We start from the raw sequence: 12,382 nt of genomic DNA on the forward strand, positions 1-12,382 counted from the left end.
CCTTTAAGATTATTCTTTAAAGCTACTAATGGTAAATTATGAGCGGAATACCCTTTATTCTGAAGATATGAATTTTTTGGAATACAGTGTTTTGCTTGCATAGAGCTGCTGCATTAATCTAAAATGCGTTCTAACCTTTGTTTGTTTTCTACTGAAGGAGCGTCGTATGGATGAAGGCATTCAAGAGGATAGACCAGAAGATAGGGAGGATGATGCTCTAGCAGTTGCACACCCTGGACTCGTGGCATCAGCTTGGTCATTCATAATCGCATTCTTCACGTCCCTCATACCTGAGGGCCGCCCACAAGTTGTTAACTAGATCTTATACTAACTTATATCCAGATGTAAATTCGGGAGGGGAAATTATTTCAAAACAATTGTGCTGTCTCAATCTGGCTTTCAGTTTTTCTTTTATCCTAAAAATGTCAGTGTCCCTGAACCATTAAGACTGGCTATACTTAGTATTTTAAGCACAATCACACCCTTTTTTTTTTTTATTATTATTTTTTTTTTAATATAAATCCTCTTTTAATCATTAAGAGAAAACAACCATGTGTCTTTCCTTTTTATTTTTATTAAATCTGTGAAATTGTCTTTAAAGTCATGTTAATTTTCATTTGAGGCCACTATTCCGCATTGTGGCACAGCTATTATAAGTAGCTAAAGCGATCAATTTGGAACTGTGAGTGTAAGTGCATGAAACAATATAAACAAACCTTGCAAGTGCACATTTTTCTCGAAGGCTTTTTATGCCTCTACAAATTTAGCAAAATCTCCAACAAAATTTCAGGACAGACATAATCTGGCTATGTTAGTTTGCACAAAGCTGTAATTCTACATACATATGTTGTATGATTAAAAGTATTGAAATTAAATGGGTTGTACCAACCGGACAAGCCCTGTCCATATGCTTTATTATATAATCTTCAAAGGGCCTGGCCCATTCATGGCATGGATGCACATAGTCACAGCAACTGGTCTCATGGCGATGAGCTGGTCACCAGATGACTTGCACTTGAGAAGCAGAGTTGTCTGTAGTTTATAGGCTAAGCATATAAAAGTATTACGGTATGTGGACTGGACACTGCCATCACAGTTAAAGAGGATCTGTCACTAGTTTAGTAATGCCCAATCACCTTGCTAATCTAATAGGCGCCGTGCAAATTGTATGCCAAAAGGTTTATTATTTTAAAAGTTATGAGCCTATACTTGACAAATGGTTGTCAACACCAGTGTTTCTGACTTTGCAAATAATAATGTTTTTGAAAAAAAAATTACATAGTTATCAGCATCAAAGCGCCTATTCGATTAGTTAGGAGATAGGGCTTTAATAAACTAGTGACCGATTCTCTTTAATGTCACTCTTTCCCCACCTCTCAAGAATGTCACTTTCTGTACGGCTGGATAGTTTTATGTTTGTCCTTTCTGATGCTAAATTTGTATTAATAATTTTCTACCATTCAAGTTTTCATAACAGCTGGGGTTGAGGACATTCAGACACCATATATATTAAGAGTTTCACAAGAGTCTTGTTTAACATAAAAACATTATTATTGCCGGTACATAATTCTTAAACTGCGTCTCTTAGTCAAGCAAATACTGTATGTACATTTAATGTTATATCATTATCCGTGATGGTTTTTCCAGACATGTAAAATAGGTTGTCACTATTTTTTATTTGGTATCTGCTTGATATAAGTCAGAGTATAATGTAATATTTTGACTATTTTATAGTTGATACGGAATATGTAATAGCATCTTGAAATTCAGTATTTTATTCTACAATTATCAGTTTCATAAACTCTAATTGTATGAACAAATTGTTTTGTATTTTGTGCATATAGATACAAAATGAGCCACTCTACATGGCGTCATGTGATTTCCTCAGATACAGGACCGCTTGATTTTCCCATCTACAATGCTATTCCTTATTTTCCCGGCAGGAGATTTCTAGTGAGATCGGGTGATTCTGTATCGTTGGAGGTACACTTTAAAGGTACAGTATTTTTTGTAGGTGCTAAAAAAAAATGAGGACATGGTTTTCTAGTCACACTCTGATTTACATAAGTGCAGGTACAGCTTGCTGTAGTTCAGTAGCATTACCATATTCCTCAATAGACATACACTATGTTGGGGTATATGGCACACACTTTACTGATATTATTTATTTATTTTGCTTCTATAATGCCAACATATTCTGTAGTGCTGTATATAATGGCATACTGCTGTGCAGTATACCAGTATTAGTAAATATGCCCAATCCTACTCCAGATCTCAATGATTTCTTCATTATGGTGCAGCTGCAGATGATGTAAGAATACAATGTGGTTGTCTCGTACTCAAAGGATTATATCCAGTGGAGGGGGCAAAAGCATTCTCATTGGTCTCCACACACCATGGTGCTGAGTAAATAATAATAATAAATATACTGCTACCCATTTTAACCCTTTCACGACCAAGGACGAAAATGAACGTCCTGGTCGGCTGCTAGTTCCCGCACCAGGATGTTAATTTTCGTCAGCATTTCAAACTGTCACTCTGTGTAAACACAGAGTGACAGACGCGCGCTGACAGCTGTCCTAGACAGCTGACATATCAGTCTCGCCGGACAGCGGACCATCGCCGCTGCTTTCGGCAGTTAACCCCTTAAGTGCGGCGACGGATTGCCGTCGCCGCATTTAAGTGGTTTGAAGCACATCGGCAGCCCCCATGAAGTGATCGTGGGGGCTACCGATGCTTGTCACGGCAATCGGAGGTCAGATAATGACCTCCGGGTTGCCATGTACGGATGCCTCGGAGGAGCAACCTCCTGCCGGTCCTCCGAGGCTTCCTGTCAGTGTGACAGTTACGTCACAATGACAGTTGGAGTACATTACACTACGTGTGTAGTGTAATGTGTTCTAGCAGCGATCAAAGCTGCAAGTCTAAGTGTCCCCTAGTGGGACAAGTGAAAAAAGTAATAAAAATGTTTTAAAAAAAAAGTGTAAAAATAAAAGTTATAAGTGATATAAACACAAAATGCTTTTTTTCCCTATAACAAGACTTTTATTATAGAAAAAAAATTAACACGTTAAAAAAAGTACACATATATGGTATCACCGCGTTCGTAACGACCCCAACTATAAAACTGTAATGTTATGTTTCCCGCACGATGAACACCCCAAAAAAAAATCTATAAAAAAACTACGACAGAATCACAATTTTTTTGGTCACCACCGCTCCCTAAATAAAGAATAAAAAGTGATCAAGTCGCATGTACCCGAAAATAGTACCAATAAAAACTTCTATCCGTCCCGCAAAAAACAAGCCCTTACACAGCTTTTTTGACTAAAAAATAAAAAAATTATGTCTCTCAGAATATGGTGACACAGAATTTTTTTTTTTTAATATAAATCATTTTATTGTACAAACGCTAAAAAAAAGGACCAAACCTATATACATATGGTATCGCCGTAATCGTACCAACCCGCAGAATAAAGTAAAAATGTCATTTATAGCGTACGGTGAGCGCCGCAAAAAGAAAACCTAAAAAACGGTGTCAGAATTCCTGTTTTTTGCTCAGGATTGCAAAAAAATTGAATAAAAAGTGATCAAAAAAAATCGCATGCACTCCAAAATGGTATAAATGAAAACTACAGATTGTCCCGCAACAAATAAGCCCTCACAGGGCTCCGGTGGTGAAAAAATAAAAAAGTTCTGGCTCCCAGAATATGGTGATGCAAAATGTGCAGAGTGTCCAAAAGTGGATAAGATCGGGCGCCATTTATCAGTACGACACCGGCCACATATCTATGAATTATTATTTCTTTACCCCATTATTATAGCCTCTTATTATGCCCTGATGTACTCCGCACAGATTGCACATGCCCCCCACATTATAAACTGAAATACCAGCGAAACCCAAAACAGAAAAACTACCAAGCAAAATCTGCGCTCCAAAAGCAAAATGGCGTCCCTCCCTTCTGAGCCCTGCAGCGTGCCCAAGCAGCAGTTTGCACCCACAGATATGGCGTCGCCATACCCGAGAGAACCCGCTTAACGTTTTATGAGGTATTTGTCTTCTGTGGCACAAACTGGGCACAACATATTATGCACTAAAATGGCGTATCAGTGGAAAATTGCAATTTTCACATTGAACCATCCGCTGCGCATTAACCCCTTTGCGCACTATGACTTAATTGCCCGTCATGGTGCGGCGGTTGATGTATGGAGCCGGCTCACGTGCTGAGCCCGCTCCATACGCTGCGGGTGTCTGCTGTGTATTACAGCAGGCCCCCTTGGTACTAACGGACAGGTACAGCGATCGCTCTGTTACAGAAGCCTGTAAGAATAACAATATACTGCAATACATTAGTATTGCAGTATATTGTACCAGTGATCCAATGATCGCTGGATCAAGTCCCCTAAGGGGATTGATTAATAAAATGTGTAGAAGAATTATAGTTATTAGTAGTGAGAATTTTTTTTTTTTTTTAAAGTTAAAAAAACAAAACACCTTTTCGCATTTTTCTTGTAAAGTAATGTAAAAAAATGAACAAAATTGGTATCGCTACGTCCGTAAAAGTCCGAACTATTACAATATACCATTATTTAATTTGCACAGTGCACACCTTAAAAAAAAAAAAAGAATAATTGAAACCGCCAAAATCGATATTTTTATTTATTTTTTGTCACCTTCCCTCTAAAAAAAAAAAAATTAAATACAAAAAAATCGTACCAATAAAAACTGCAGCTCCTCCCGCAAGAAATAAGCCCTCACACCACTCTATTGATGGAAAAATAAAAAAGTTATGGCTCTTGGAAAGCGGGGAGTGAAAATCTAAAATATGAAAGCAAAAAATGGATCAGTCCTGAAAGGGTTAATTCATTTCTAATGAAAAAAACGTATGATCACATATGGGGTATTTCCGTACTCGGGAGAAATTGCTTTATAAAAAATGGTTGTTTTTTTCCTCCTTTATCCCTTGTGAAAATGAGAAAATGCAACATTTTAGTGGAAAAAAATGTGATATTAATTTTCGCGCGTGCAGGCCGCGTTTTTTTCGCGCGCCACGCACAGCCCTATAGAAGTCAATGGGGCAGTACCGACAGTCCGTGCTTTTTGCGCAGCGTTTGTCAGCTGCGCAAAAAGTGCGACATGCTCAATATCTCCGCGTATTTCGCGCATCACGCACCCATTGAAGTCAATGGGTGCGTGAAAACCACGCAGGTCGCACGTAAGCACTTCCGTGCGAACCGACAAACATCGCACCAGCTGTCAAAAGGATGAATGTAAACTGAAAAGCACCACGTGCTTTTCTGTTTCCAAACATCCAAACGGAGTGTCTTTTGAGATGAGCGAACCCGGACAACCAAACCGAACTTCACCGGGTTCGGCCGAACTCGTTTTGGCCGAACCCGGCAAAAAAATTTCCGGTACGTGACGTCAGGAGATAGTCACTGTCCAGGGTGCTGAAAGACTTAAACTGTTTCAGCACCATGGACAGTGACTTCTGATCCCAATATACATGAACGTGTAAAAAAAAAACGAAGTTCTGACTTACCGATAACTCCCGGCTTCTTCCTACAGTCTGACCTCCCGGGATGACAATTCAGTCCAAGTGACAGCTCCAGCCAATCACAGGCCAAGCACAGGCTACAGTGGTCACATGGACTGCCGCGTCATCCAGGGAGGTGGGGGCCGATGTCAAGAGAGGCGCGTCACCAAGGACGCGTCACCAAGGCAACGGCCGGGAGGGAAGTTCTCGGTAAGTCCGAACGTTTTCTTTTTTTTTTTAACAGGTTTCTCGATATTGTGTTCGGCATTCACTGTCGAGGGTGCTGAAAGAGTTACTGCCGATCAGTTAGCTCTTTCAGCACCTTGGACAGTGACGGGCGTCGACTAGCCTCATCTCTATGATGGCGGCTGCGCGAAAATCACGCAGCCGCGCATCATACACGGATGACACACGCAGCTGTCAAGTGGTTTTTGCGCGCACAAAAACGCAACGTTCGTCTGAATCTGCCCTAATTCTAATAAACTCTGCAAAAGACCCGTGGGGTGTAAATGCTCACTATACCCCTAGAAAAATTCCTTGAAGGTTTTTCCAAAATGGGGTCACTTTTGGTGGGTTTCCACTGCTTTGGTCCTTCCAGTGCATTGCAAATGCGACATGGCACCGAAAACCATTCCAGCAAAATCATAAATCCAAATGGCGCTCCTTCCCTTCTGAGCCCTGCTGTGGGTCCAAACAGCAGTTTATTACCACACATGGGGTATTGTCGTAATCGGGAGACATTGCTTTACAAATGTTGGGGTGCATTTTCGTCGTTATTCCTTGTAAATAATAAAAATGTCTATGTTGTTTCAGAAAAAAAGTACATTTTAATTTTAACAGACTAATTCCAATATATTTAGCGAAAAACCTGTGTGGTCAAAATGCTAACTATACCCCTAGATAAATACCTTAAGGGGTCTAGTTTTCGAAATGGGGTCGTTTATGGGGAGTTTCTATCGTTCTGGCAGCTCAAAGCCTCTCCAAATGTACAGTGGGGCCTAAGAGTCCTGAAAGCCTCCGGGTGCTCCCTTCCTTTTGGGCCCTGCCGTGTGTCCAGGCAGCGCATTAGGGCCACAATGTGAGTATTTTTGAAAACAGGAGAAACAGGGTGATAGATTTTGTGGTGTGTTTCTTCATTCTCATGGTCGCTTTACAAAGAAATTGGTCTTCAAACTGATACTTTTATGAAAAAAGTGATTTTTTTTTTTTTCACCTGCTATGTATTACATTTAGCAAAAAACTGTGGGGTCAAAATACTTACTATACCCCTAGGTAAATACCTTAAGGGGTCTAGTTTTCTAAATGGGGTCATTTGTGGGGGTTTCCATCACTCAGACCTATGAGCCTCTGAAAACCTGGCTTGGTGCAGGAAAACAAAATGTACTTCAAAATGTATAAAATTATTATTCAATTTGTAAGTCCTCTAAATTGCTGAAAATAGAGTAAAGAGATAGAAATATACATTTAATTAAAAAAATTGTACAGTATGTGTATACATATGTGACATATTGCAGTTAAAAATAGGGGAAAATGGTAATTTTTACAAAATTTCTTCAATTTTTCTATTTTTTTTATTCATTTCCGCAAGTTGTATCAGTCTACTTTTACCACTAAAATAAAGTACAACATGTGACGAAAAAACAATGTCAGAATTACTTGGATATTCAAAACTTTCACAGAGTTATTCTCTGATAAAGTCAGACATACCAGATTTCACAAATCTGGCTTGGTCATTAAGGGGTTAAAATAAGAAAAATCAAATACTGTACTTGCCTAATAAAGCACTGGTTCTCCCTCATCCGACTCTCCACCTCCCCAGAGCTGCAGACTGGAATGGGCAGGCAGACACAGGTGAATGATGCCACCTGCCTACTTCATAGAGAGAACTGTGCTGATTTGGTGTCAGTACAGTTTTGAGGAGGTGGTTTACATTACTGCTTCTTTCTTTGACTGACTAATGGAGAAGATGAAATGTACTAATTATGCAATTTAAAGAGGCGCCGTTACCAGATTATAAGTGCCCTATCCAGTGGCGGATTAAGTAAACCATGGGCCCTGGGCTGTTCCACAAGCTTGGGCCCCCTTCTCCACCACCGCCCTGCCACGTCATGTCTATATTAAACACCACCTTTCTGTGTGAGCATTGACAAATGAGTGCTACGATTCCCCTTGTCAAAGGGCTGTGTCCCTACACACTGACAGTCTCCAACCATCGCTGACAGTATCACACTGTGTAGGGACACATCCTCCTGACAAGGGGAATGGTAACACGCATTTGTCTATTAGTCCTGGGTACACAAAGACTTTATGTGGAATACAAGGATTTCCGATAACTGACATGTCAGGAGAGGTGACAGATCTATAAATGCAATGACTCACAGGAGATGTCTTCACTGATGAGTCGTTCTCTTTTCTTCTCCATCTGACACAGACCGTTATGGCGACTTCTCCTGATGACTGCAGAGTTTCCTGATGAGAAATCTTTTCCCCTTGATTCTGTAGCCATTTTCAGCATCTATAGCAACATAAAAATTCAGAAATAAACACCATAAATTATCTTATACCCCAGACCCCTAAGCAAATTAAGACCCAGGCCCATACATTAACTCAAACCAATAAATTCAGTCCCCAAGAGGTAACTAAACTTTTAAAAAACATTTGGCGTGTCATAGTGAGAGTGATATGTCAGAAGTTTTGATTGATGGGGGTCCCAGCATTGAGACCACCACCGATCACTAAAACAAAGCAGCAGGAGTGCCCGGGTGAGCGCTGTTCCACTTAATTTCTGACTGTCTTTTCTCTGCGCGGTGTACGGACTCATAGACTTTCTGTTGTGCCCATAGACCCCATGCTCGGCTATCAGAGGAAAGACGATCAGAAACAAAGTGGCTCCTCACTCACCTGAGCGCTTCTGCTACTTTGTTTCAGCGATTGGTGGGGTCTCAGTGCCCGGACCCCCACCGATTAGAACATTTGACATGTCACTATAACATGTAATTTTTTGTAAAAAGTTTCGTTCGTTACCCTTTAAGCAGTCAGACACCCCTCCCCAGTGCATCTGACTGACCTCTGAGTGCCCTATGGGAGGGTCTAAGTGTCTGACACTTAGGGCGGATTTACACGAGTGTGTGCGTTTTGCGCACGCAAAAAATGCGGCGTTTTGCGCGCGCAAAAGGCACTTAACAGCTCCGTGTGTCATCAGTGTATGATGCGCGGCTGCGTGCCTTTCGCGCAGCCGCCATCATTATGACACTCTGTTTGTATGTTTGTAGCACCTGGTGCTTTTCTGTTTGCAATCATAGTTATACAGCTGTTGAGCAAATCACGCACGTCCCACGGAGGTGCCCCCGTGTGGCATGCGTGATTTTCACGCACCCATTGACTTCAATGGGTGCGTGATGCACAAAAAACGCAGAAATATAGGACATGTCGTCAGTTTTACGCAGCGGACTCACGCTGCGCAAAAATCACTGACAGTCTGCACTGCCCCATATACTTGCATAGGTCTGTGCGACGCGCGTGAAAAGCACTCGCGTTGCACGGACGTATTACACGTTCGTGTAAATCCGCCCTTATGGCTCTGGGGGGGAAGGAGTTATTCCCCTATAGAACCCTGAACAGTCAATCAAACGCTCTGCCCCCCCCCTCCCCCCCCTGCAGTATAATAACTACTGAGGGCTCTATGGGGGAGATTATACTGCAGGGGGGGGTTCTGAGCATCTGACTTACTGCAGAGGGCTCTATGGGTGGGAAATTATTTTGCACACAAAAAATGTGAGATTAAACACCCTATATACAATTCACACTAACACCAAACACTATATATTCAAACCACACACACACTATATAGACTTACATTATAGACACTATAAACACAGCACACACTATATACACAGCACACACTATATACACTATATACACAGCACACACTATATACACAGCACACACTATATACACAGCACACACTATATACACAGCACACACTATATACACAGCACACACTATATACACTATATACACAGCACACACTATATACACAGCACACACTATATACACAGCACACACTATATACACAGCACACACTATATACACAGCACACACTATATACACAGCACACACTATATACACAGCACACACTATATACACTATATACACAGCACACACTATATACACAGCACACACTATATAGACTTACATTATGACACACACACATAAACACACACACACTACATAGACTTACATTATAGACACTATAAACACAGCACACACTATATACACAGCACACACTATATAGACTTACATTATGACACACACACACACTACATAGACTTACATTATAGACACTATATACACAGCACACACTATATACACAGCACACACTATATAGACTTACATTAACACACACACACACACACACACACACACACACACACACACACACACACACACACACACACACACACACTTACCACAGTCTCTTCCTCTGCGGTGCTTGTCTCTGGCAGCCTCCGGGACCTTAATCATGTGACTGTGACGTCACCACAGGTCCTTCACCCTCTAGTTTCAGTTTTGCCGTTATCAGGCAGCTGCTGGAGGTTTAGACAGGAGGGAGAGTGCACAGCAGCACAGAGGAGCAGACTGTCAGGGAGACTCCAGCACCTGCCCATCACAATCTCTGACAGTCTGCTCTCTACAGCTGATGTGCTGTGCCCCTGTTCCCTGGCCGCAATTGACTCCCCCTGCACATTCCCCCCGCCTCTTGTGGGACCGATGATCACTAGAATGCGGCCGGCAGCAGCAGCCCTGGAGAGTTTTGGTTCACTTGTGTGCGGTGTGGGAAGCTATGGGCCCCCTGCAAGCCTTGGGCCCCGGGCGACCGCCCGAAACGCCCATATGGGGATCCGCTACTGGCCCTATCTCCTACATAATCTGATCGGCGCTCTAATGTAGATAACAGTGGTTTTTATTTTGAAAAACGATCATTTTTTTAGCAAGTTATGAGCAATTTTAGATTTATGCTAATTAGTTTCTTAATGCCCAACTGGACGTGTTTTTACTTTTTGACCAAGTGGGCATTGTGGAGAGAAGTGTATGACGCTGACCAATCAGTCACCAATCAGCGTTATGTATGATACAGGGCACTTATAATCTGGTAACAGAGCCTCTTTAAGATAAGACTGCATATTTAGGGACTAAAGCTTGTTACTTTGCAAGTATGTAGCCACAAAGTGAAAATGAAGCCTGCCATACATGGCAAGATATGTCACTGAATATCCTGCGCCTTAAATCCCATGGGTTTTAATTCTTCCTTTGGCAAAGGAACAGGTTTGCAGAATTGCAAGGAGATCGTCTTCATACTAAATTGTCGGAAAAACAGCTTGTCATACCTGAGGTTAATATAACATGATGTATGGCCATCTGGAGAAGTGGAAGAAGTGTGGGATTCATGAATAGTAGTAAAACATGTGAAACTGTCTACAGGAAACAGTCAATCTTGGTAAATTGTAGAATTGTATTAGTCTTTTAAGAAATCCTGTTTTTAGTGACATCAAAAATGCAAGTATTTAAAAGGCATATAAAAAATTTTTTTCCAACTAATTTATATTCTATTTTCCTCTGCAGATTATACAACCTTTTTTTTTCCCCTTGTTTGAATATTTTGTATCTGGATTAAAATTGTTCAGGAAGCTTTCTCCTGAGTGTCTACAGTTTTCTTAAGTTAGGTTCAAATCAACAAAGCATATGCACAAAAGTGTAATAAAAATCAGTAAAAAGGCCTGCAATAAATTTTTTTATTTTTTTTTAACACTAACTTTTGACAAAGATATAGCTTCATCTGTATCTGTTTAGAGTAGATTCTTATTTATCAATTTCTGTGTTCTTCTCCCACTGGCAGCTGCATTGAAATGCTATTAAGTGTCATGGGGCCTGTAGATTGTCAGACTGTCACGGGGCCTACAGAGGATGGTTTGAACCAACTATGTTACCAAGGTATTTGATGGGGGGACTAAACTCTCAAGTATTCACCCTTTACAGGAATCTGGACTTCTCTGCTGGGAAAACTTAAATCCCTACTCCCAGAGTAGTCTCCCTCGGCTGTCGTAAACCGGTATGGTACAGAAACCTTAGACGGTATGCAATGTCAGGTATAACAAAAGACAGGGAAGGAGGCAGAGGTGCACTCATGGTTTAGTAAAACAGAAGGTCAAGGCATACCGCAGAGGGGCACTCACAGTTTAGTAGAATGGATGTTCAGGGCAGGTGGCAGAGTTTTGTGAGGGTAGCCAAGAATAGTCAAAGGTACAAGCTGAGGTCAATGACAAGAAATCCGACAAAGTATAATGCAGAGTATCACTAATAAACGAAGATGAACCTAATTGGTCAGGCAATGGTGGACAGGGGAGTTACCTTTTATACCCTGAGAAAGCTGGGTAGTTGGCACACGCTGGCCCTTTTAAGACCGGTGGAGTCAGCACACACAATTGAAGATTTTACTTTGACCTATTCTTAGAATAGGCCATCAACGTGTAAATAGAGTAGTGAAATGTTCAATACCCACATCTAGGGTAGTAAAGGGGTTTATTGTAAGGTTCATGTTGGTCAAGGGGTGAATGTCTGCATTCCTGATCTAGAGTCGAGGGGGTTAAAAACAGCACCCATGTTGGTGTTCTGTAGATAAGGAGCAATCTGCTGCTGCAAGAGAAATGTTTGGCAGGCTGTAATTACCCACGCTGATGACAACTAATCGCTGGGGGTTTTACAAGCTTGACAAATTAAGATTAGCTGTCTGCCAGTCTGGCTTAATTTCAAGAAGGGTTGTCATGGTAAGATAACTCCTTTTATAA

The 12,382-nt window shown here is 41.2% G+C and overlaps 1 protein-coding gene across 2 annotated transcripts in view; it reads left to right on the forward strand.

Moving 5' to 3' along the window:
- The window catches only part of HERPUD2 (HERPUD family member 2), a 65,501-nt gene extending 54,293 nt beyond the window's left edge, over positions 1-11,208 (forward strand). The window contains exons 9-10 of one of the 2 annotated variants that reach the window (XR_012847720.1): positions 158-1,996; positions 11,160-11,208. Coding sequence is in view for 1 of the 2 variants with exons in the window: in XM_075827033.1 (XP_075683148.1) it covers positions 158-319 (162 nt within the window). In the remaining variant the exon portion in view is untranslated. Of the gene's footprint in view, positions 1-157; positions 8,238-11,159 lie in introns of those variants that run through there. The other variant, XM_075827033.1, reaches the window with a different exon arrangement.
- Positions 11,209-12,382: the final 1,174 nt, after the last annotated feature.

The sequence above is a fragment of the Rhinoderma darwinii genome, chromosome 5 (genome assembly GCF_050947455.1).
Source record: "Rhinoderma darwinii isolate aRhiDar2 chromosome 5, aRhiDar2.hap1, whole genome shotgun sequence".
Taxonomy (NCBI): domain Eukaryota; kingdom Metazoa; phylum Chordata; class Amphibia; order Anura; family Rhinodermatidae; genus Rhinoderma; species Rhinoderma darwinii.